Genomic DNA, 27863 nt, shown 5'->3' with positions numbered 1-27863 from the left:
AATTGTAAAATATTAGCATAATGTTTATTTGAAGCAGGGAATGCATGTGTACCATACAAGCCGGACTGGGAAAAAAATTCAGCCCGGGCAATTTTTAATCAAAGCGTCCCCCTGCGAAGGGGGCGGGGCCAGAGAGGGTGTGTTTTGTCATCTCTAATGACAAGCACGCCCCATCTCAAAGTGAGCATGTTGGTTCAATGCACAGAGCCCCACTGAAGAGCTCTAGCATGAGAAAAAGGCCCTGTATTTTTTCTGCGCAGTGCATTTAATAACATGCTTGCACTGTGTTTGCTTGTAACTTGTCTCTGGTGTCTCCAGAAGTGGGATACCAGAGGACAAAAGGGCCAGGAAAGTGTATCGTGCATGTGTTTGGAGCCTGCTTGTAGGATTGCGTGTGTGTAGAGTGAACTGATTGTGGTGTGGTATTGCGTAAATAGGTCGATTTGATTTGTGTTTGTGGTGTAATATGTGTGGCTAGGGGCTGTAGAGAGTGTGTGTATAGGGGATGTAACGAGTGTGTACATATGGGCTGTAGTGTGTGTATAGGTGATGTAGTCTGTGTAGGGGTTGTAGATAGTGTGTGTTTAGAGAATGTAGTATGTGTTTGCTTACAAGGAATGTGGTGTGTGCATAGGTGATCCAGAGTTTGTATGTCAGGAATGTGTGTAGGTGGTGCAGTGTGTGTGTAAAGGACACAGAGTATGTATAGGAGATCGTGTGTGTGTGTGTGTGTGTTTGTGTAGAGGATTCAGATTGTATCATTGTGCCTATATAAATAATTTTGTAAATCTCCACCGAGAATTGCTTGGATGTGACATTAAAAACAAATATTTATGGAGGCTTTCACTTATTGGTTTAATGAAAGAGCTATACGATATTCACCTTCGAGCTCTGGTATTGGACCTTCTAGAATTGTTACAATAGTGACTGGATACAGACTGGATTCTTGTTCAGTTAATCGTATATTTAGAAAAGACTCACTAGCTTCATATGACTGCAGCTGGCTCATTATTGCACAGAAAATTGCTCAGTTTAAAATCCCTTTAATGATTAAAGTGTCATCCGTGCTAAAATATCACATTGCCTTTCTAGAAATCAATGGGCCAGATTTTAAATATCTATATGATGACATTAAACAAATAGCCAATTAATGTTAGTTACCTTTAGGATTTGACCATCATTGCCGACAATGACCAATGTTACTTGTACGTTCCTAGCCACACTTTTACCTCCTTTTTCATACTCTCCCTTTTCTATGGTGATATAAAGGTCATTCCTCATTTCACCTGAAAGAAATATAAATTGGGTCTAATACTGCCACACAGAAAGGTTGGAAATAACTGCAAACATGTTATAAATAAGCACATGCCACTGTGATAAAGGCTCACTGTATACACTTATCACATACTTATTCACATTCTACCCTAGCATCACACAAGAAAAGTGTATTGACTTAATGCTTATATTGGACACACATATTCTGCATTAGTTTGATATTAAAGGGTTACTTCAACCACCATGACCACTACAGGAGTCTTACTGCTTGATACACTGCACATCCAGACTTATTTGGACTTGCATGCCGAGGGCTACTTAAACCACCGGCGACGTTTGACTCTGTTCCAGGTTTCCTGTATGTCAATTCTGCACAGCGCGCAGGTAACTGACGTAATGATTTTCTCACTTGCAAGCAGAGTGTCTGAAAGGGGAGGCTGCTTTTAACTTCCTCCCTCCCTACCACTGTGCGATACCTCCCCTCCCTCCTTTGCTTGTATTTTGGTTTGATGGGGTTTTATTTTATTCGAATTCCTGACCTCCCCCCTCCACTTCAGAGGCTCACGCAGTCCAATCACAATCTACGAGAAGTCTGTAATTGGATCATGCAAGCCCCCTGCTGACATTAGTCAGAGGAGAGAGATCAGAGGGATTTGCTGGGAGTCCTGTAGCGCCGCCTCCCTTAAATCCTTTTTGAATGGGTGAGGTTACCCATGCAAAGGGCAACTAAGTGTTAGCCTAGGACTGCCTTCCATTGCTGCTTGAGATAATGTGGATGCATTTCAACACATAGGGACAGAATACAGTTGCCCACGGACCCTCATTCAGTGTTAAACCATTTGAAAACATTTTAGCAGTGAACCATGGGACAGCACGAGAAGGCTCCACGCACCATGAGCACTTCCATTCGATGATGTTGCTATAATGCCTAGAGTGTGCCTTTAAGAGAATATTAGGTATAGCTACATGGATTTTACATTTCAGCTAAAAACTTAGCTTTAACCTCTGTAAAATGTATACTAAACAATAAGCTGGTTTATTCTCAGCAAAATGGAATACCGTACATTTTATTTACAGGTAGTACATGAATCAAAGTTTACTTTACAATGGAAGAAGTATTGATTCTCAGAACTGATGAAACCTTGTGCACTGCAAGATAGTGACACATACATTTCTCAGACTGTGGGTAATAAAATTGAGTCTACGTCCACCACCACTATAGTTGCTTTCAATTACTGTGGCTTCATTATCTTTATGTTTTAATTTTCTGTTTAACATTTTCTTGTTTCCAGCACACAAAGAAGCCTTTTTACATTCATTGTGAACAAGACAAATATTTTCAAATCTTTTTTTTTTTGTTCTCAATCTTTATTTTTGCAGTGCTTAGATGTACAAACAAGCTTTTGTTGCCACAACACCAGGCGAAAGCTAGTGAGAAAATACAAAATAAACAGTGTCATGACATGCAATAACAGCACAATTTTTAGTTACTAATTGCAAGCTACGCCTACGACATTGACTAAGACTAAGCGGGTAAACTCGAGAGGTGTGTTAGATAAGGGTGATATGATAAAGCATGCTTGTAACTGTAGCCTTGTACAGTATGCTAAACTGCGCTCTGTGAAACCTACAATGTCGTATAAGGCATTCATGTCTACAGAGGAAAAGGAATGTAAATTAACATGCTGCTTGTAAGTCAGGTACTAGGCTATGTGGAAGTAACAGAACTGGCATTAAAACAGGCTAAGTATGCAGGTTGGCATTATTACTGACGCCCTGCTCTATGTCAGCGCAAAATCAGGTAACGGCATAGCAAGGCCCAACAAAGTGAGGGACAGGGACATTGCGGACTGTGCTGATTCTAGGCCCTTCAATATGGCCAATTATTAACTATCATGCAGGGGCCAGTCAAGCAAGGATGTTAAACAACTTCCAACCGTGGATCCGATATGACAAGTCCCTCTCCAATCAATGCCTTAACTCAGTGGCAGATAACGGCAGAATGAATAGTCAAAGGGTTTGAGTCAGCTTTAGTGAGTTAGTTGGCTTGGTGGGAGGAGCTCAGGACTTGGATTCTCGTGTCAGCCGATTCCTCTGCTGGGCTTCATGGGAGCGGATACCTAGTCGTAGGTGGCGGGAGGCCTCTTCCCTGCTCCATGCCTTGTATAAGGTCGGCATCCGTGGGCTACAGACTCAGGTGCTCAGTGAGACCAGGTCTCTCCCTTTTTGGGCGCTGCAGAGTCCTGGTGGTCGTCCGCCGCCAGCGGCGGGTGACATTTGGGCGGTGTGGTCAATGCCTCGGAGGGGATTTCCTCATGACATCTTGATGGGCACGTGGCACGTGTAGTGGGTGCTTGGCGTGTCGCTGCACCCAGGAAGGGATTGTTCTGCCCCGTAGCCCCATTCCTCTTTGCATCCCTGCCATGATTAGGGGGTAGTTGGGGAGCGCGCTGTTCCAGCTTCTCCCAGAAACGTTGGAGTATGGCGTCTGATCGCTCATGTAAATGCTGAGGAGGCGTGAGCCTGAAAATATGGTCGTCGGACGCAATTTTGCCGTGCCCAGTGCAGGTGAGATGTGGGCTGCAGGAGGCTGCAGGGGCTTGTAGCAGCTTGTGAGCCAGATCGGTGTGGACTGGGAAAACCCCCGCTGGTCCATAGGATGGGGAACGGAGCCTCTTGGGAGGATCGCTGCTCCATCACAAGTCAGGTCAGAATATTGTGTGTCTACACTTTGTTGGCTTGTCTTGTTATATTTACTTAATTTTACTTATTTACTTGATTGATGTATTTATTTTCTTACTGTATATGTATTTGTTTAGAGTTTTATCTGATGGTGAGGATGTGCGCCCGCGTTTGTCTAGTCTCTCCTTTTCAATTGAATGCGTATAGTTATGTTCGCTGGGCAGTTTGTATTTTCTATCAGGCGCTTGCACGGGTTTGTGCGTTCGCGTACGCCTGTTTTTGACCTTTAATCTACAGAACGCGTATTAAAACCAATGCACGTTCGGTGGGTTGTATTCCTTCCTGGTCGAACCTTTGGACCATTCTACTTCCAAACGCACATCCTTAGTGTTACGTGGTTTCCCTTTGGGTGGTTCATTTTTTCCTCTGTTCAGTTTTTTCCTGTATTACTGTTCTGTCGCTGTTCGCTTTATTTCAAGCGACCGTTTGACAGATTTCCCGCGCCACCTTGGGTCGAGCCTTGCGAGATCCTCTGCGGTCATTTAACCCTTGCCGGTTGCCTGATTCATAAATGTATCCTAGCTTATGCTAGCTGCTGTTTTTACTGGAATACTTCTATACTAATATTACTGGGGGTGAGCCCCCCATCATATTGTCACATACCCTGGTACCTTACCTTGCCGGAAAATATTGTCTATTTGATCTGTCTGTCACTGCAACAGCTCATATGATTGGCCTGTCTGTGCCACCGTACCTCCCTACAGGATGTACTCCTGGAGGTTGTATTATTACTTGGTGAGCCAAATTATTACAGATATATATATTGGAATTGGTGCAGAAATTGGCTACTGTTCACCTTGTCTGCTACAGGGACCTGTCAAGGTTAGTATTAACCTAGGGATGGTTCAGCCAGTCAGCTTCATATCTAGTAATCCGGTTTGGGGTGAGCCCCCATATACCGCTTCCGAGTGGAGCTGTGCTTGCAGTCTCCTTTTTACCTGGTTGACCCCCAGCGTTGCCTACACATACATTACTATGGGTCGCATTCTTGACCACCATAACACCTGCTACCAATTTGCCTATTTACTCACAAATCTATTTGGTGAGTCCCAAGTATACTGGGTGTTAATAATGGAAGACTCAGATGCCCTGAGACCTCCAGGCAGTAATCCATGCGGCAGTTGCCACTTCTGTGGAGAAGGCCTCAGCCAAGGCGTTCCTGCCACTCAAGACTCCCAACAGAGAGACATCTCGGAGGAGTCCGACTCCTCTTCCAATGAGCGCCACTGGATAGGCGAAGGGTCAAAAATCAAAACCCACTAAGGGTAAAGCTCCCCTAAAGAAGGGAAAACGTAAACGACCTGTAAACCCTCCAACTTATGACACTTCCTCGGATGAGGAGCTCCCACCATCACTATCGTTTTTCGATGAATGGCAAGCACTCCCAACTCCTTTGTGAAGGAGACCTTTAGGGGTGAGCCCAGCATGTGGGTGATGTGGAGGAAGAGCTGGTTTCAGCGCAGTCGGATGGCAAACTCTTTTTTTTAATACCACGGACCGACGCTGTTTGACCCGAGAAGCATTCACCACTCATGCTCGGGAGATTGGACACATGCACTTCTGGCTACAAAGGCACTGTACAAGAAGGTCCACAAGCGGCTGAGATCAGAGTGCACTCCGGATAAAGTCGCCTATACCCCAGATTTTGACCAGATGATGCTGGCCTTCCTGGCACTAGGGGGTAGAGACCAAAGGAAAGGGGTCGAGAAAGGGATCAAGGGAGCCCAGTATAAGCTCCTTGATGCTGTCGGGCCACACACCCAGGTTCTGACCCTAACGGATGAGGCATCTGATAAAATGAAAGATGATGCTAGCTTTAATAATATTAATTTTAATAATGACAGGAGGCGAGTATTTCTCCCTTCCCCCCCACTGAATTTTCCTTCCATTCAGGTGGGTTCGCATCTCCAGGTAGGTGATGTATGTTATCAATATGGTACTGGTTGTTTTCTTGTGACTATGTTATTGACTGTTTTCACTCTAGATGGAAAGTTGGGGTTGTTTTTCATATATACCGTATATACTCGAGTATAAGCCGAGTTTTTCAGCACATTTTTTGTGCTGAAAAAACCCAACTCGGCTTATACTCGAGTCAATTGTCTGTATTATGGCAATTTGCATTGCCATAATACAGACTGGGGCTGTGGGGGCTGCAGAGAGATGTTACTTACCTTTCCTGCAGCTCCTGTCAGCTCTCTCCTCCTCCGCCGGTCCGTTCAGCTCTTCTGTCAGCTCACAGTGTAAATCTCGCGAGAGTTACACTGGGAGCTGACCGAGGTGCTGAACGGACCGGCGGAGGAGGAGAGAACTGACAGGAGCTGCAGGAAAGGTAAGTAACATCTCTCTGCAGCCCCCACAGCCCCCTCCTACACAGTGCCCATCCACTGGACCACCAGGGAAGGAGAGCCCCCCTCCCTGGCCAGCTAGCAAGCAGGGAGGGGGGACGAAAAAATGTATATATAGCAATAATAATAAAAAAAATAAAAATAATAAAATAAAATAAAAATAATAAATAAAAAATTATAATAAAATAAAAAAAATTATAATAATAAAAAAATGTAATGAAACAAAAAAAATATTAAAATAATAATTAAAAAATAAAAATGCCCACCCCCCCACCAAGGCTCTGCATCACACTCTGCATTACACACACACATACACACACTGCACTCATACACACACACACTGCACTCATACACACACACACTGCATTCATACACACACACACTGCACTCATACACACACACACTGCATTCATACACACACACTGCACTCATACACACAGCATTCTCATACACACACACTGCACTCATACACACTGCACTCATACACACACACACTGCACTCATACACACACACACTGCATTCATACACACAGCATTCTCATACACACACTGCACTCATACACACAGCATTCATACACACACACAGCATTCATACACACACTGCACTCATACACACACTGCACTCATACACACACACACTGCATTCATACATACACACTGCACTCATACACACAGCATTCTCATACACACACTGCACTCATACACACAGCATTCATACACACACACAGCATTCATACACACACACTGCACTCATACACACACTGCACTCATACACACACTGCACTCATACACACACTGCACTCATACACACACTGCACTCATACACACACTGCACTCATACACAGCATTCTCATACACACACACTGCACTCATACACACTGCACTCATACACACACACTGCATTCATATACACACACTGCATTCATATACACACTGCACTCATACACACACACTGCATTCTCATACACACACTGCATTCTCATACACACACTGCATTCTCATACACACACTGCATTCATTATATACACACACTGTAAATAAATATTCAATTAACATAATTTTTTAAGGATCTAATTTTATTTAGAAATTTACCAGCAGCTGCTGCATTTCCCACCCTAGTCTTATACTCGAGTCAATAAGTTTTCCCAGTTTTTGGGGGTAAAATTAGGGGCCTCGGCTTATATTCGGGTCGGCTTATACTCGAGTATATCCGGTAGTTGATATTTGTATAGATATTCTATATTAGGTAGCTATATTATGGTACGTAGGTTAAATTTTATAGATCACGATAGATTGTGATAGTACCAAATGATTGCACACCTTTTATGTGAGGGTTACTCTTAGGTCTATATTTTAGATCACTAACGCTCTCGGTCTCTTTCAGCTTAAAATACATAAAGAGATCTTCTACATCAAGCATACAAGTATATTCGTTGTTCCCAGTTTTGAATGAATCCAACCGTTCTTTATCGTTATTGGAATTTGAACTGTCTTCGTTATTCCGTATGGTTCTTCGGTTGATTGTGTGACTTGTGATGTCGCCGTTATCAAGAGGGAATTTGAACTGTCTTCGTTATTCCGTACGGTTCTTCGGTTGATTATGTGACTTGTGATGTCGCCGTTATCAAGAGGGAATTTGAACTGTCTTCGTTATTCCGTATGGTTCTTCGGTTGATTGTGTGACTTGTGATGTCGCCGTTATCAAGAGGGAATTTGAACTGTCTTCGTTATTCCGTATGGTTCTTCGGTTGATTATGTGACTTGTGATGTCGCCGTTATCAAGAGGGAATTTGAACTGTCTTCGTTATTCCGTATGGTTCTTCGGTTGATTGTGTGACTTGTGATGTCGCCGTTATCAAGAGGAAGTGACTCAGTGGAATGTGTATCTTATACTCTCTGCCTGTCTCTGATTGGTTCCTTTTTTTCTTTATATGTCTTTGCTGCTATGGAGTAGTAAAGGAAGATAATGCAAAATACTCACCTCCTGTCATTATTAAAATTAAGATTATTAGTACACTAAAGCTAGCATAAACTTTAACCCCTTAAGGACCAAACTTCTGGAATAAAAGGGAGTCATGACATGTCACACATGTCATGTGTCCTTAAGGGGTTAATTAACTCAAATCAAATCTGCTACTTTTGAAATTCATGCAAAGCATTTATAACAATTATAAACCATGATACAAAAGGCCTGTTGAAAGTAAATATTTGAGAACAATAGTGAAAGAATATATTTTAAGAAACAAAGTTTTCCCATTCCCCTGCAATGAAGTACTACAACTCCCATAATGCTTTGTCACACTAATGTAACATAATAACTGTGGGTACTTGTCCATTCTTGTCCTATAGGATAAAAAATAATAATAATAAAAATAAAAAATAAAACATACTCAAGCACACTACTTAGGAGTTCTGATTACAATTTCTGAGAAGCAGTGGCAGAAATTGAAATTCACCTTTTTACCGTTTCGTCTTTTTTTTTTACTTACCAGGCATAATAACATCAGAGAAGCCAAGCTTTCTTGTTATCGAGACCCCACGGGTAAACAAAGAGGAATAATCTCTCCTAATTTGTTCAATGTCTCCATGCAACAGCTGAAGGGAAACAGCCAGACCTAGAATCAAAGAGCAGGAGACAGGCTCAGAAGCTGAACATTCTCAATACTTTTTATGGCTATTTGCATCATTGATACTTACTCTGTAAGCAGCCTATAGCTTGCCAAATAAAAGGAATTAGTAAAGGGCTGTCAACCCCCATGGTGGATTATACAGACAACCCCTATGGTAATTCCAGCTGGCATGACAGGCAGGTAAAGCGTTTTCTGAATGGTTTTCAAATTAATAAGCAGACTATGAAGCTGTATACAAGTTAATTACGGAGTGACTCTTGTGAGAAAAGTAAAGATATCAAAATAGCTGAAATGTGGCTTTCAATAAACCAGCTCGGAAAAATAATGAACCCACACAGTAGGTGGAAATAAGACATAACGAGCACCTTGAGAAATAAAAATTGCACCTACATATGTGCTTAATGTATAGTCAAAGAAAAATCACACAGTCGGCTTAAATAGCAATAGTTCCATGCTAGAGCCTTCTGTGCCTTACACTAGAACATCCATAGAGTACAAAAGGGCTAATGTTAGAAACATCCTATGTTTGTTTGAAAGTCTCTGATTTCACACTGGTGATCAGAGTCAGGCACATAGTCTGTAAGAAGGTTACAATGGAGCTAATTATATAAAGTTTGCCTTTTTGTACTTGATGTAATACTGTCCAATAAGGTCACTGTCTAAGGGACAGAGGTCCTGCAGAAAAGAAACCTGAAAATATTGAATGTGTATTAAGTGTGTGGAGTGTTCTATTTTCTTTTAACATTATGTTATTTTACATAGAGAGTAGTGGATGCATGGAATAGCCTTCCAGCGGAAGTGGTAGAAGTTAACACAGAAAAAGAGTTTAAGCATGCATGGGATAGGCACAAGGCTGTCCTAGCTATAAGATAAGGCCAGGGACTAATGAAAGTATTTAGAAAATTGGGCAGACTAGATGGGCCGAATGGTTCTTATCTGCTGTCACTTTCTATGTTTCTATGTAACATGGCTCAGGGTAGGACTAGTGATTGCTGAGTCTTAGTCACATTGCTCGGTTCTCACTGCAGGGCATGTCTGCTTGATTCTAGTCACTTCACAACTGGCCCACAATCCCTCTTCACTTTCTAGTCAATCATGACCATATAATACATAAGCATCTACTCTTTTTATGACTGACTGCCTTCCTTCCAATCCAGGAAGAGGAATGAGGAATCAAACTATATGACACTGAACAAATGTTCCTAAATATGGTAATAAATCAATGAGGAGTTTGTTAAGGGTATAACTTATTGTTTTAGTCAAAGGGATACTATAATAACCAGAACCACTATAGCTTAATGTAGTGGTTCTGGTGTATATAGAATGTCCCTGCAGGCTTTTCAATGTAAACAGTAAACTGTTCAGAGAAAAGGCACTACAGTGTCAGGAATACTTGCTTGCATTTCTGACACTATATGTCCATTAATAGAATAATGTACAGTGGATTCTAGATATGCAATACATACATGCTTGCATTGGCCTTTGGCATCTTCATATAGCACAGCCCCCACCCTTGCTAAACAATCCGACTTTTCATCTCTTGTACCATCCTTAACACACATCCTAAATTGCTCTCTCATCTGGTATTTCCCTGCTCCCCTTAAGCATGCTACTGTCGTACCCATCCTAAAAAACCCATCCCTAGACCGGTCTTCCCCTTCCAACTATCGTCCCATATCCCTGCTTCCTTTTTCCTCAAAACTTCTAGAAAGACTTTTATGACTCACTTCCTAAATTCCAACTCCCTCCTCGATCCTCTTCAATATAGCTTTCGCCCCCTCCACTCTAATGAGACTACTCTAATTAAAGTTACAAATGACCTAATCGCAGCTAAATCCAAAGGCCACTACTCCATACTAATTCTTCTTGACCTCTCTGCTACCTTTGACACTGTTGATCAATGCCTCCTTCTCCTAACTCTTCAATCTCTTGGTCTCTGTGACACAGCCCTCTCACGGTTCTCCTCCTATCTCTCCCAACGCTCCTTCAGTGTATCTTTTTCCAACGACACCTCCTCTCCACGTCGGAGTACCTCAAGGTTCAGTTCTTGGCCCCCTTTTGTTCTTTCTCTATACTGCCTCTCTTGGCAAACTCATTAATTCATATGGATTCCACTACCACCTGTATGCCGATGACACCCAGATATACCTCCCCTCCCCTGTCCCCTGCTGTGCTACAACGTGTCACCAATTGCCTCTCTTCTATCTCTGATTGGATGTCCTCCCGCTTTCTGAAACTTAATCTCTCTTATTTTTCCTCCACATAACACTGATCCTCCTCCTTCACTCTCCCTGCAGGTTGACGGTACCTGCCTCACCCCATCCTTTTAAGCCCGCTGTCTTTGTGTCATTTTTTAACCTGGTCTCACCTTTGCACCTCATGTCCAGTCTGTTGCTAAAACCTGTCGATTCCAGCTTAAAAACATTGCCCGCATACGCCCCTTTCTTACGCAAGATGCTGCCAAGGAGCTTGTTTATGCTCTAGTAATCTCTTGCATGGACTACTGTAATTCCCTCCTAATTGGTTTCCCTTGAAGCCGTACTGTCCCTCTTCAATCTGTGATGAATACTGCTGCCAGGCTAATCTTTCTCTCCTGTCGCTCCTCTCACATCTCATTCCTCTGTCAATCCTTACACTGGCTTCCTGTACCCTACAGGTGTCAATTTAAAATACTAACCCTTACCTATAAAGTCGTAACCAACTCTAGTCCCTCTTACATTTCTTCACTGATTCATGGGTACGCCCACTCTAAGTTGCTAATGGCCTCCAAGAGTAACTTCTATCTCTCAAACCTTCCTCTTGCTCTCTCCTAAAGGGCCACACTCCACTCTTACCTCCAGTTCTGCTACTTTTCCACCATGTCTATTTGCTGTCTCCCTCAATACCCTACCTATTGTGTTTTTTATTCCACAACTCCTCTAGATTATAAACTAATTTGAGCAGGGTCCTCAACCACCTATTGTTCCTGTTACATTTTGTTATTGTCTCATTTGGTAAATTCCCCTCTTATTGTAAAGTGCTGCGGAATAATCTGGCGCTATATAAATAATAACCAATAATAATAATAATAACAAAGAACTCAAATGTTACTCATGATAATACACCACTGATACAATAAAATGTCCATGTGGCAAGCTTAAATTTTGCATTAAAAAGGAGTTTAAATTACAATCCAATTCAAGGGAAAGGTTCTCAAAATGAGGTATAAACAGGGAAATTCCACTGGTATCAGTGATCGTTGCCACACTTCTATGGATTTTTCTCCAGAATTGGTTTCCACATGGAGTTCCACAAGGACTCATCACTGGGACAAATTGTGGAGACAATCACCTGAACTACTATTTCTCATGCTGCTTAAACTATGTTAGCATACCTGATTGATAGTCTATATGAGGGCAGCTTCATAGAAGGCAGCTCACCATTTAGTATATAAATCCAGCACTTAAACTGTTTGATTTTACTCAGTATTGTTATTTTATGTTCTCTTCATTAGCTGTAAATCGTAGACGAGACCAGCAACATGCATTACCGAAGAACTAGAAACGTGGATATCCTTCAAGGCAGTCTATATTCCCTCAGCGGTTACCCCTAATGTACTATAAATTAAATCAGCTCCATGTCAACAACACATTTCATTCTTGCAGCTTGTAAAGAGTGTTGAATTACGAAACTGGAAAAGTAGCTATCTCCCATATGACTTAGTGGGTGATATGATAGATGTTAAATGGGGTGTATAAAATGCTTTTCCTCTGGACAATATAATATTAAGCCCTGATGAACCCTAAAAGTCAAACTGTAACATGAAAAAAAAAAAAATAAGGCAGGCTTAGTTTATAGAAAATGTTCAAAGTGAAAGCATTCTTTCCAAAATAAAACCTATATGAAAAGCACAAAACAGATAAGTTACACAATGAGGTCAATGTGACCTTCAAAACAACAGCTCATCAAAAGCCAAGTGAAAAGATTGTTCCCCCCTCAGTCCATGACTTTCTATCTTTTTTTCACTTACTTCTCTCTGGTTTATGTGTGCAAACTATCAATGGAAAATCATGGAATATCTCTAAGATCAAAATCTAAAATTTTAAACCAGCTAGCCTATGCACACCACAAGATACAGAAATGCTATACAGTTATATAAAAAGATCCTTAGGAAACATAACAAACCACATATAACATTATAACAAAACAAGAAAAATAAAATAAATAATCCATATTTAAAGAACAAAAATGATCTGCTTTTATTAACCTCTCCAGTACACACTATTACCAAATAGATCATTTGGAAATTAATAATTTAAAATACTGTTAGAGAGCAGAACAATAGTAGTATAAATAACAGCACTGATTACAAAAGCCCAACACTATCTAGCATGTTAATGATTATCAGACACCTTAGTTCCAATTAATTTTAAAGTGCAATGCCTATTAGTCTGCAGTTAAACCTTACCATTCTCTCTAGATAAAAATCGATGAATAAGTCTTAACAATAATCCTGCTGCTGAAATCAATGTTATCATCCCTTGTGTATAAGCAGAATGGCACTGGAAACAATAATTCTATCACTGGTTAAATGATAAATAGTGATGTCCCGAACGGTTAGCTGGCGAATAGTTCCCGGCAAACATAGCATGTTCGCGTATGCGATGTTCGGTCCGCCCCCTATTCGTCATCATTGAGTAAACTTTGACCCTGTACCTCACAGTCAGCAGACACATTCCAGCCAATCAGCAGCAGACCCTCCCTCCTAGACAGCATACAATTTAGATTAATTCTGAAGCTGCATTCATTTTTTTTTTGTATTATTTGTTTTTTGTGTTTGTGTTTATTATACATTATCCCCCCCATAGCCAGTAACCTGTGTTTATTATACATTATCCTCCCATAGCCAGTAACCTGTGTTTATTATACATTATCCCCCCATAGCCAGTAACCTGTGTTTATTATACATTATCCCCCATAGCCAGTAACCTGTGTTTATTATACATTATCCTCCCATAGCCAGTAACCTGTGTTTATTATACATTATCCTCCCCATAGCCAGTAACCTGTGTTTATTATACATTATCATCCCATAGCCAGTAACCTGTGTTTATTATACATTATCCACCCCATAGCCAGTAACCTGTGTTTATTATACATTATCCCCTCCATAGCCAGTAACCTGTGTTTATTATACATTATCCCTCCCATAGCCAGTAACCTGTGTTTATTATACATTATCCCCCATAGCCATTAACCTGTGTTTATTATACATTATCCTCCCATAGCCAGTAACCTGTGTTTATTATACATTATCCCTCCATAGCCAGTAACCTGTGTTTATTATACATTATCCCCCCATAGCCAGTAACCTGTGTTTATTATACATTATCCCCCCCCCCCATAGCCAGTAACCTAAAGATTACTTAGTATTAGTAAATAATATGCCCCTACTTGCTATACTGCGAGTAGGGGCATGTCTAGTAAGCAGTGAGCAGCCTGTGGCTGTGGCTGCTCACTGTGGCCTGTGGCTGCTCACTGTAAAGAAAAAAAACTAATAACCTCCCCCCCGTTGCGCGGCTGGTGGGGGCCCTAAATAAAGATAGGGGGGGACGACCTACTGTCCTCCCCCCAGCCCCCACCCCTGAGCAGTGGGTAGGGGCCCTAGATAAGAAAGGTGGGGGGTGACCTACCGTCCTCCCCCTGGCCCCCACCCCTGAGCGGTGGGTGGGGGCCCTAAAAAAACAATAAGGGGGGACCTACTGTCCTCCCCCCTGGCCCCCACCCCTGAGCGGTGGGGGCCCTAAATAAAGATGGGGGGGACAACCTACAGTCCTCTCCCCGGCCCCCACCCCTGAGCAGTGGGTGGGGGCCCTAGATAAGAATGGTGGGGGGGGGACCTACCATCCTCCCCCCGGCCCCCACCCCTGAGCAGTGGGTGGGGGCCCTAAAAAAACAATAAGGGGGGGACCTACTGTCCTCCCCCCCGTCCCCCACCCCTAAGCGGTGGGTTGGGGCCCTAAATAAAGATAGGGGACAACGACGACCTACTGTCCTCCCCCCGGCCCCCACCCCTGAGCAGTGGGTGGGGGCCCTAGATAAGAATGGTTGGGGACAACCTACCGTCCTAACCCCCTGGCCCCCACCCCTGAGCAGTGGGTGGGGGCCCTAAAAAACAATAAGGGGGGACATACTGTCCTCCCCCCTGAGCGGTGGATGGGGGCCCTAAATAAAGATAGGGGGGGCGACCTACAGTCCTCCCCCCGGCCCCCACCCCTGAGCAGTGGGTGGGGGCCCTAAATAAGAATGGTGGGGGGGACCTACCGTCTTCTCCCCCGGCCCACACCCCTGAGCGGTGGGTTGGGGCCCTAAAAAACAATAAGGGGGGGACCTACTGTCCTCCCCCTTGGCCCCACCCCTGAGAGGTGGGTGGGGGCCTGAAATAAAGAGAGGGGGGACCTACTGTCCTCCCCCCGGCCTCCACCCCTGAGCAGTGGGTGGGGGTCCTAGATAAGAATGGTGGGGGGACGACCTACCGTCCTCCTCCACGGCCCCCACCCCTGAGCATTGGGTAGGGGCCCTAACAAAAACAATAAGGGGGGACCTACTGTCCCCCCCCGGCCCCCACCCCTGAGCGGCGGGTGCGGGCCCTAAATGAAAATCCCACCCCACCCAATCAAGGTGACTAGGGGTACCAAGCCCCTAGTCACCCCCCCCCCCCCCCACCCAAATCAAACTATCCCCTACCTACAACCCTCACCCTAAAAATAGTGAGGGGGGAATAAAATAACTAACCTGTAAAAAAAAAATTAACTTACCATTTGACGTCTTCTTTTTTCTAAAGTCTTCATTTATCAGCCCCAAAAAAGGCCAAATAAAAAGCCATCATACCCGTCGAACTTAAAATAAAATAAAAAAACCACGAGCACAAAAAAAAAGCTCCGCAGGGCGGGGGAAGGCTTATAAGCCTTGCCCCGCCCCGCAATTAGGCTAAGAACACTCTGATTGGTGGGTTTAAGCCAACCAGAGTGCTCTTTGTCATTTTACACAGCGTGGGAAAGTTCTTTGGAATTGAAAACCATCCAATCACAGTGCTCTGTGTCATTTTACACAGCGTGGGAAAATTCCAAAGAACTTTCCCACGCTGTGTAAAATGACACAGAGCACTGTGATTGGATGGCTTGAAATCCATCCAATCACAGTGCTCTGTGTCATTTTACACAGTGTGGGAAAATTCCAAAGAACTTTCCCACGGTGTGTAAAATGACACAGAGCACTGTGATTGGATGGTTTTCAAGCCATCCAATCACAGTGCTCTGTGTCATTTTACACAGTGTGGGAAAATTCCAAAGAACTTTCCCACGCTGTGTAAAATGACACAGAGCACTGTGATTGGATGGTTTTCAAGCAATCCAATCACAGTGCTCTGTGTAATTTTACAGAGCGTGGGAAAATTCCAAAGAACTTTCCCACGCCTTGTAAAATTACAAAGAGCACTCTGATTGGCTTAAACCCACCAATCAGAGTGTTCTTAGCCTAATTGCAGGGCAGGGCAAGGCTTATGAGCCTTCCCAGCCCTGCGTAGCTCAGTCTGCGCGGAGCCCTCCATGGGTGAAGATGGATTATTTTTTTGAGCTCGGGTTTTTTTCTTTTTCGTCAGGTTTTTTTTTTGCGCTCGGGTTTTTTATTTAATTTTTAGTTCGTCGGGTATGATGGCTTTTTATTTGGCCTTTTTTGGGGCTGAAAAGTGAAGATTTTAGAAAAAAGAAGATGTCAAATGGTAAGTTTAATTTTTTTTACAGGTTATTTATTTTATTCCCCCCTCACTATTTTAAGGGTGAGGGGGGTAGGTAGGGGATTGTTTGATTTGGGTGGAGGTGGGGGGGTGACTAGGGGCTTGGGAACCCTAGTCACCTTGATTGGGGGGGGGATTTTAATTTAGGGCCCCCACCCGCCGCTCAGGGGTGGGGGCAGCGGGGGGGACAGTAGGTCCCCCCTTATTGTTTTTTTAGGGCCCCCACCCACCGCTCAGGGGTGGGGGCTGGGGGGAGGATGGTAGGTCCCCCCCACCATTCTTATCTAGGGCCGGGGGGAGGACAGTAGGTCCACCCCCCCTCTCTTTATTTAGCGCCCCCACCCACCGCTCAGGGGTGGGGGCCGGGGGGAGGACAGTAGGTCCCCCCTCTCTTTATTTAGGGCCCCCACCCACCGCTCAGGGGTGGGGGCCGGGGGGAGGACAGTAGGTCCCCCCCTATCTTTATTTAGGGCCCCCAACCACCGCTCAGGGGTGGGGGCCGGGGGGGACAGTAGGTCCCCCCCTTATTGTTTTTTTAGGGCCCCCACCCACCGCTCAGGGGTGGGGGCCGGGGGGGAGGATGGTAGGTCCCCCCCACCATTCTTATCCAGGGCCCCCACCCACCGCTCAGGGGTGGAAGCCAGGGGGGAGGACATGCATCATCTATGTAATTTTCCATGGGAGTTTTGCCATGGATCCCCCTCCGGCATGCCACAGTCCAGGTGTTAGTCCCCTTGAAACAACTTTTCCATCACTATTGTGGCAAGAAAGAGTCCCTGTGGGTTTTAAAATTTGCCTGCCTATTGAAGTCTATGGCGGTCCGCCCGGTTTGCCCGTTCGCGAACATTTGCAGAAGTTCGCGTTCGCCAACCAAAAATGTTATGTTCGCGACATCACTAATGATAAACAGTTTGTTCATTTCTGCATCACCCATCACTGTATAACAGTTACTTTATATGTGAACTGATCCACATTTTGGGAGAAGACAAAGGCGGGGGTAATTATTGGAAGACCTGTACATGAATTACAAATACAGTCTCCAGTTGGAGATCTGACAAAGACAATTTGGAAACATTGGCCATGTCTCCATATTCGCAATGTTTCAGAACTTTGCAGATAGCATTCTATTGGCATCCACCAAACCTGGCAGACTCATATGTGGTGAGGTGAGGAGTGATCTCTCCAAATTACATTTTCACTGCTTTGTAGTTCAGTGGAAGTGAGCTTTACCCCACTCCACCCAAAAGCTTAGCATTGTGTCCCTTGGCCTTCCAGAGTAACTGGGAAATCATCATTGAATGCTCCAACCAAGGACAGAGAATTCTTACAATTATTGTTCTTAATGGGTGCGGGCCAACCATTTCAAGGCCGAGCTGTTGGTGCATCTAAAGACTTCCACATAACAATGACAACACCTACGGTATATTGGGCAGCTTTATCAAAACTGAAATTTAGTATTGGAGCATATTGGAGCAGTGCCAATCTAATGCCAGCCAATCAATTTTGCCATATGGACCACAGAACTGTCAAAAAGTGTCCGAGATTCCATAAGTGTTTGCATGATGTTACAAATCTGTCAGCGATGGCTTTCATAAAAAAAAATCCACTCATTAGGATTATTTGGGGCATATTTCTGGGCAATTAGTGTAAAGACAAAGATAAGCAAATCGTCACCAATCTTTGCTTCTTATAAAGTGTTTTATGGAAGAGCTTTGGACAAGGTACCATTAAACATGTCAAATCGCTTTTCACCTGCTTTGTGCGACACAAACAAAATTGGATTAATTCTGCCAAGTGAGAAAACATGCAGTTATCAAAAATGCATTTATTTTTCCCCTTATCTCATGTTGCAATAAAAATATGATTAAAAAGGACACATTGCTTTGAGTACACCCAACTTCTAACTCATCTGGCGGTGTGTCTGAATGTAACAGGAATTGTAGATCTGCGTGGTTGCAGAGCCAAACCTTGCTTATATTCACAACAAGGGGAAAAAAAGGATTTCTGCTTTTGTGTTTTATCCAATTATGCTCAAAACAAGAGTGAATGTGCATTAAAGCTGGCTTCCGACTCTTCTGTCCATGCCAGAAGGATAATTGTATCATTATAGGCCTTTAATGTAGGTAAAACAAGCAGGTGAAGAATGTTGGAATGATTGAGAAGATGGGCAAGCGTCTGGCCAGGGAAGGTATATTATTTTTGCAATTTTCCATGACCTCTAAAGACTCTACAAGCAATAACCTTCAGTGTGTAGTTCTTCTGCCCATCTTCACAGTCTGACAATAAAACAAGAATATTGGATCATAAACGTTCACTTTACAACTTACCCTGGGAGAAAATAGTGCTGGAGACATCTCAGCGTGATCATACAGAAGTCTTAACATTTCTCCTGCTAACACTTTTCAAGGCAGGGGAAAAAAGGCCATTTACCAATCAATCCATTACTCACCGCTGTTTGTATTCTCACCAGTCACGCAGCCTGGCAACAACACAGCAATTCTTTGCAGAGCCGACTATATTTTAACACAATGAAGGTTACCTTAGTCAGGACCGCACGGTCCTAAATTTCCCATAATAAGCATTCTGGGAAATGTAGTTGTGAATCATAATTTCTGATGTTAAGGTTAGCATTCATTATTCATTGAACTGCCACTGGACACTTGGTGTAATAATAATAGTGATAACAAAAAAAGTAAAATGATAATAATAAAAAAGCCAGGTGTTGCGAGCCAGGGTCCTCCCAAAGAGCATTTGCGAGGGTGTATAAAATTAACTACAGGGATGCGGTGATTGCCTCAACCCACCTCCACCTTGTGTGGGTAGGTACACAGAGAAATTCTGGCACAAAATTCTAAATGTCAGCATCAACCGTCTCCATGCCACTTGCTCCACATTCAGTATTTTCCTCCAAATTCTCTCTTTCTAGAAAATCCCTAGTGCATACTTCCCAACAGTCCCTATTTAGGAGGAACAGTCCCTATTTTGGGCACAAATCCCTCTGCTCTTCTTGCTTTCATTACAGTTTAGTTGTATAAATTGTTATTAGTAAGTCACTTGTAACTTCTCAGAACAGCCCTGCCCCTGGCAACACACCCCCATTAAAAGGTCCGTCTTTGCCAATTTAAAATGTTGGAAGATACATCAGTGTATCACTAATGTATACAATTCCCATAATTTGGAAGTTTTCTTCCACATTATAAAGATACTCTGGAGAAGAGTTATCAGACTTTTGAGATTTGGAAAATTATGGAGTAAACTCCAATGGGAAGTGCTTGTTGGTTAAACTAAGAGCCATGATGAATGCTCTACTTTTTAAAAATTCAGTTTTAGGACAAGATACATTGATAAATCTTCCCCTTTGTGTAAACAGACACTTTGGGCATATATACGAAGGGGAACTTTACTATTCATTTCTATGGTATTAGGAATGTATTATAGGAAAAGGGGTAGCAGGGGGCTCTACTACTGTTTATATATTCTTTCCGATAGTCGTAAATCCAGACGTACATAATTATTTTACTGTTACGTTCTTGAAACCTTGGATGGAAGGCTTTTAAAGTTATCAGCCTTTCTGTAATGTAGCCGTTTCTCACATACACCCAACAGTCAACTTTCATATCATCTCTTCTGATTCTAGCCCCTCTGCAGCAGAGGGCCTACAACCTTTCATTGCATACAACCTTATTTCATTGCATACAACCTTATTTCATTGCATACAACCTTTTGAAACTCTCCTAACACAAGGGGCAACATTTTATTCTGCACTGGATTATTTAGCACTGGATTCCTGCCTTAGTTATTTCGTAGGGACTTATTCACTAAACTCCTAATTTAGATTTCGATATACTGCAGATCAGAGTTCAGCGGGTATATACCTGTGTTTTTGGTGTGAAACACTTCTAAAATCTAATACATTGGGAAGCCTTAGTTCATGAGCTACTTATGATTACAATGCGCGATGCAGCACTGTAAGAATTATTTCCATATAATAGATATGCCTGCATATTAAGCCACCCAGCAATATTGAAAATTCATGCTGGCTAATGAGCTTTCTATTGGCAATGATTCGTTCTGTTAAAAGTGCAATAAAAGTGGTAATTAAAAACACGGCTAATACAATAAACCATTTTGCTCCAGAAATGTTTGCAGCAGTAATTAGATCCATTAAAACCTAAGTAATCAAACCCAACATTTCAATATCTACTTACTTCAATATTGGATTTTTTTGAACTGTTCTAGTTATATTCCGGGTACTAATTCGTTATTTTTCCATCTTTTATGAGGATGTCTAAATAGAACTATGTAATAACGGTAAGATCATCAAAACTGACACTCACCTGTATTAGAACCAGTGAGATTGTAGCGGGCATTCAATTTCTTGATGATATTCTCATGAATCTGATACCAGTCACTTTCAGTGTTACACCTAGAACATGAAATATAAAGCGCTGCATGTTTAACTGTGCTATCTCATGTAACAATACATCTAGGGAATAATCTCCCCAATTATGTCAATTATCAGCTTTATTAACTTTTTTGCACGTTAAAATAAATAAATTGCAATAAAAAAGTTAATATGTAAAGTGTCAGAACTATCCAAGAACAGACTTTAAAATGACCTCAAGATAATAATTTTAATCATATTTGCGCTATAACCAAACTGATAAACCGTAGGATTACATAAATATTATACCCAAGGATTATGAAAACATATTAAATGAAGATGGTCTTACATATACACTTTTAAGATGAGGTCATCTTTTGACTCCCCGGTGAGGAGATCAGCAATACTGAGAGCTGCACACCCGAACGGCCGTCGATACTGCACATTACATGAATTCTTCTTTTCTCCCGCACCCATTCGACCTTCAGCAAAAATTATACATATCAGACACAAACGACATTAGGGAAAAAGAACAAGAACAAAAGAGAAAAGGGGAAAAGAACAAAAGAAGCCTCTATTAAAAATAAAAAATAGAATTTTAAATCCAAGTCAAAATGTTTTCATTTTAATGTAAACAATGCTTTTCCAGAGAAGCTCTGCATGGAGGCGCTGAACGTTCCCCATAGAGGAGCATCGATCCATTGGTGCAGTATGGTGTTGTGTCCCGCATGCGCAATAGCCTCCCATCGCTTTCCTATGGGAAAACATCGGATTGGCTGAGATCGTCAATTTTAATGATCTCAGCCAAGGGAATGGAGTGTGGGTGGAGCCAGTCATCATGGACCCAACTCACCTTTTACCTTCGTGACAGAGGGGCCTGGGACCTAAGCATCGCTTTCACAGCTATAGTGACAGGAATACATATTTCCATTCCTGTCACTCTAGTACTCCTTTAACTTTACACCAGCTAAATTTACCTTCATGCAGAAATTTTACAAAATCATTTCTAAATGTAGAGAATTAATGGCATAATCACTGCTAATTGGTATATATGTGAAGATAATCAGCTTAATTAGCAGCTAATAATTATAGTTTAAATTACAGAAACAAGTGCATGTTAGAAGAAAATGGCCATCTATCTGTTTCCTTAGATTTTAATATAGTCTTTGCAACCTTAAAGTCTATGGTATTTGTTTGTGTGTTTTGTTTTTATTTGTATTGTACCTAGCTGCAGACTATGGGGGCGCTATATAAACAGTACAACGTTTTTTTTGTTACTACTTACCGATTCTGATTATGTGTATAGTGATGAAAATATCTTTACGAAGGTCACTTGAGCTCAAGTCCTGAAAAAAAAAAAAAAATACAAATTATAAATACTTTGGTCTTTTCCTACAGTGCTTTCAAATAAAAATACATATTTGAAATTAAAATGGGTGATGAATCATGCAGCTTATCATATTAACACTATTTCATATATAAGTTACCATAGCGACACGATTAGCACTTCCAGAGTTATCAACCAAAATACAGCTTCCTTTCAGATTATGTTTAATAATTCTGTATGTACAAATATTTTGGAGAATGTATATATATTTGCAGTTTTTAAATGGTCTGAAAACGAAAACATAGACGCGTTGGCTTGTCATTAAATATTTAGCAGAGCATTTATGAGTTCTGAATATATTAATTAAATTGTACAATGGCAAATTAAGTTGATGATTCATTACTGTAGTTTATACACAGAGCATTCTACAATTGAAAACACCGACAATACAATAGACAAAGCAATCGGTAGAGCTCACTGCAGAGGCTACAAAGTCTGCAGCATTACAGCAAATGTAGGATATACAAATCTTTGAGTTTATTTTTTATTATTATATTGTAATGCATTTTTTTTTTGCAGATATTGGTAATGCATGAACTATATCTTTCATTAAACAATAGGTAGAAATCTAGCTTGGGGAGTCCTTTATCATTAAATGAGAAATCAGTAGTGGTAGTTTTGAAACTATTACATGAAGGTCAACTTAAAACATATGGTTGTGCCTGCTGAATGGTAATCATTACAATAACGTCCATTTTAAAGGGACACTATAGTCACTAGAACCACTACAGCTTAATGTAATTGTTCTAATGTCTACAGACTGTCATCTCTAAGATGCAATGTTGATTGGGGCAAAAAAGGTGAGTTTACATATCTTTTTACTACACAGGGGATGGAGGCGCAGTCTCCTAAATAGTAATTTTAACACTATAGTGTCAGGAATACATGTTTGTAAATTCCTTTAAAGGGACACTCCAGGCACCCAGACCACTTCTGCCCATTGCTGTGATCTGGGTGCCATCTCCCACTACTCTTAAGCCTGCAAGCTTAATTATTGCAGTTTTTTTATAAACTGCAATAATTACCTTGAAGGGTTAACTCCTCCTCTAGTGGCTGTCTACTGGACGTGGGGACGTGGGGCATAAAAACCTACAAGAACCAAGTCAAGGGAATAAAAGTCTCAAATTTGTAGCTCCAAGAATTCCATCTATACATTGTGTTTGCCCAATGGCTAGCAAATGTATAAAAAAAAAAAAAGGTATTTTACTTTATATACAACACACACCTAGTACTCCACACCAGAAATACCACCATCATGATGCAAATTCAAGAAGCTGCTAGTGTGAACATCTACTCCCGAATGGCACTTTTTACATGAATTATGGGTATAACCATTTCAAGGAGTCAACATAGAGTAGGCATATGCGGTTCAGGCAAGTCTAACTTTTAATCTTTACATTTGTTGGAGGACTTATCAGTGCGGCGTGGTGATACGTCCACCAACAGACGTACTTACTTGAAGCTGACTCTCTTATCCACATCTTAAAGGATGAACGAGCCTGATACAGTTAATGAAGCACTTGGACATACATATCTCACTACTACCTAAGATCAATGGAATTTGGAGTCCCTGTCATAAGCTATTTCCAAAGTCGTCATTAATTTAGATCTGGAATGTAACTCCAAATAATCTCTTGCAGACTAAGACATGTATGTCCCAGTTGTGCCAAACATTAGAGCCCCAAAATTTACCGTGCATTATTCCCTGTTCATAATGAGGGGATAGAGGGTAAATTGCACCGATGACATCCCCATCCATGCACTACAGAATTCAAAAACTATATGAGCCTTTTGAAAAAGAGAGAGAGAAAATGACTAGCATTCTCTAGTCTCCGAATAACTAATAAAGACAAGTATGATCAAAGTATAACAAGGCAATGCGCTGACCAATCACCATAGTAACCAATGGATTTATTTCTGTGGATTGTGACATTTAACAATTTGTAGCAGAATTGCTGCAATGTTACCTTGACAAATGTCATCCTTTTTAATTCTAAAACATATACTTGGAGTGTAAACATGGAATTAATTTCAAAAGAAATCTTTATTCCTTGGGGAAAATAGAAATCAAGTTTTCAATTTGTCAAAAGTAAAAGTGGAAAAAGTCTAATTTTCTCAGTCCTTACAGTCTTCTCCCGGAACAACCAAAAAGTCCTCCAGGAACATACTTTGAAAACCAAAATCTGGGCAATATCTGTCAATCACGTCAAACATGTCTAACTGCAATTCAGCCAATTTAAAGATTTATATTAGAAGGTGTCTTCATTCTGTGGATGAAAGCCATCCAGGACATATTTCTCAATCTATTAGTCATAAAATCCAGAACGGGAAAGAACTATAATGAAATATATTGGTGTCGACTGCTGATATGAAAGGTATATAATTCAGTCTTTGCAACGGCAGTAACAATAGTGATTGTCATAAGGCGTCCGATATCCTTTAATTAACTAAAATGTTCTACAACGTAATGCTTGCTTAACAGAAATATTTTAGTATAAAATTGGGGGAAATATTAACACATGCCAAAGCAGCGTACTTACATTGAATAGAGAAGTGTATCTCTCGGTCTTCTCTGGAGATTTTGGCAGGCCGTTTCTATTCAGTCTGACAAAGAATCTTTCGCTGGAAAGAAAATGAAAATATAATGCAAAGTATAATTAATATACCTTACGCGCAAAGTCCATTTCAGCTCATATTTCACATTGCAGACTTTAACATTTTTGAAAAAATTACTTTTTTTAGGGCACAGGAAGGATTAAAGAAATAATTAATATACCGTTGATTTACCAGTTTTTTTAGTGTGTATTTTGACTGTTTAGGTCACTTTTAATAAGTCTGGAATGAACGGCTGAATGAATACATGGGAAATGTACACAGAAATAAAATATTTAGCAAAGGACTTGTACATCTATTCCCATAGTGTATGACCTGGGATGAAATGTAAGTGTTTATTTCAGTTTGTACAATACATACATTGCGAGCAACGAGCTTCCTCAAAATATGATTATGGAACCAAAAGATACGCAGTGATATACAATTCACATTTAGAGTTGTCATATTTATGAGGGTAAGTACAGCCCCATGGCAAAGATACACAACTGGTTAGAATTGAATATCTTTAAATAAATGTATGTTTTCTCATGCTACTATTCATTGAGTTATACACAGATATAAAGTGATTTTTCGTAGCCTATTCTGAAAAAAAAAAAGCTCACAATCAGATATTTGACAACTAACAAATAAATGAGACATAAAACAAGTAGGGCTGTTCTATCAACAAAACTATTATTGCATAAAAGCAGTAAAGTAGTGGACCTGTAATACCTGTCACAGGTATTGGAAAAGCCATTGCATATATACTTTGTAAATTGTAGACCTCGCGATCACATGGCCCAGGAGGGCCAGATCGGCAGCAGGGGGACTCCCTGGGGTGCCAGGTAAGTCCCCTCTTCACGATCACCGGCATGGGATAGCCGGCGAGCAGGTAAGTGCCGTGGATGGCGTGGATGTGCTATGTCGCCCCCCGGCGTTTAGAGCCCTGTCCCCAAGGACGGCATAGCACGCCCACAGTCCTTAAGGGGTTAAATGTCCACACAAAGCATGGAATAATATCATGGATAATTGTATGCAGCTCACTTAAAGTGTGCCTGGAGCAAGCTTAGCTAGAGTTTGATCATCTTTGATCTAGGCCATAAAGACAGCTGTCAATCAATTACCTGACTCCTTCCACAAGTAGCTCGCAAACGCATAGAGTTTGTAGAGAAGGCGTGATCAAGGATAGCATATACAATAACAAAGGATAGGTGAAATCCATGCTCTAAAATGGTTATTGTTGAGTAAACTGAAATATGAATTCACTCATTATAGAGAATATAAAGGTATTGGGAGAGGAAACGTGAAAGAAAAAGTTGTAATGGAAAGATTCCAACATATGAAGATGACATTTTGTATGAAAAACAAGTGCAAGGGGAAATTAAAGGGTTACTCTAAACACCATGACCACTTCAGTGATTTGATTGAGTCTGTATGTGCAGCAGTTCGCTGTGAAATGCTGCACATACCAAGTTTAATTGGGGTGTCATTGGGGTGTCATCAGCTAGAGTTTTGGGCTGACTAATGTCAATTCTGCACAAATTTGTATTGTACTTTTTGCCATTAACTGGCTGAAAGAGGTCAGCTGGCATTCTCAGCCAATGAATGGTGATTAGGCCGGCTCCAGGTTTCAGAAGAAGCTGGAGTTGGTCTCCTGCAGGGACCAGGACAGGGTGCTCCTGGTATCAAAACCACTTCAGCCTGATGCCTGGCTAGCAGGCAGTGGCCAAATAGTTTTAAAAAAGCCTAGGGGGTCAATATGACCCCAATATTAGAACAAGGGAGGCTATACACCTAACCCATTACCCCACTCACTATGCTGCATGTGAGGACAAGCTGCCACGGTAATAAAAATGTGGTGCATTCCGTGTGACCTGTGAAGAGGGGCACTTCTAAGGCATTGAACAGGTAAGTATCATGATAAGAGAGTACAAGGGGGCTCTAATTAACCCATGGTTAGCAGGTTGGGCCTAAAATTATAATGAAAGTTACACTGGAGGAGGACCTTTTAAACCCTGCCCCCATCCCGCGCCCCAGCCCTCACTTATAGGCAGCATTTGGGGAAAATTAAATTAATAAATGGAGGGACCTAATTTTCCTAATCAAGTCCCCAATCATGTTTGGGGACTCTAATATTATTATTAGCCTTCATTTCTAATAAGTGGCTTGGTTTTAAAGCAAAGAGGAAGCCCTAAATGTTTTCTAGGGTAACCTAAAAAAACTGACACTAACACTAAGGATGAACAGACAAAAAAAATTTCAATGTCCAATGTGAGTGTATCAGAGAGATGCACAAGGCTACAGCTATTTGCAGTTTGCAGTGTGCATGAGTGCATCACAGATCCCCCCAGATAACTTTAGTTTATATAACAGTATCACAGCGTATCACAGCAATAAAACACAATTGTATTAAATTGCCATAGTTGGGTTTACAGATTAATTTGTTTCAATACAAAGAATGTCTAGGCTTCTCAATAGCGTAGTGAAACATATACATAGTTATGCACCCAAATATTATGTGTAATTCTCTATATAGCTAAATCTCCAAATATACCATCTTAAAACAAGCATGTCTCTCTTTGTCTTTAGCCATTTAATATATTGGGAAGTGCCTTTAGTATTAAGCTCAAGATGGCATTTCAGACGGATTATGAGACCAAGTGTGAGATCATAAGCGCTGCTTATTAAATAGACACTCTCACACAAAACAGGAGAGCAACAGGACCACCTATAG

At 41.5% G+C, this 27863-nt stretch overlaps 1 protein-coding gene across 2 annotated transcripts in view; it reads right to left on the bottom strand.

Moving 5' to 3' along the window:
- Nucleotides 1-27863, bottom strand: part of DOCK4 (dedicator of cytokinesis 4) — a 352968-nt gene that overhangs the window by 160972 nt on the left and 164133 nt on the right. For both annotated transcript variants that reach the window (XM_063446880.1, XM_063446881.1), the window contains exons 9-14: nt 25078-25159; nt 22436-22496; nt 21500-21632; nt 21104-21192; nt 8852-8977; nt 1162-1286 (exon numbers count right to left, since the gene is read on the bottom strand). In XM_063446880.1, coding sequence (XP_063302950.1) covers nt 1162-1286; nt 8852-8977; nt 21104-21192; nt 21500-21632; nt 22436-22496; nt 25078-25159 — 616 coding nt within the window. The remainder of the gene's footprint in view (nt 1-1161; nt 1287-8851; nt 8978-21103; nt 21193-21499; nt 21633-22435; nt 22497-25077; nt 25160-27863) is intronic.

This window comes from Pelobates fuscus, chromosome 3 (assembly GCF_036172605.1).
Source record: "Pelobates fuscus isolate aPelFus1 chromosome 3, aPelFus1.pri, whole genome shotgun sequence".
Lineage (NCBI taxonomy): Eukaryota > Metazoa > Chordata > Amphibia > Anura > Pelobatidae > Pelobates > Pelobates fuscus.
This window is presented reverse-complemented; position numbering and strand designations above follow the sequence as displayed.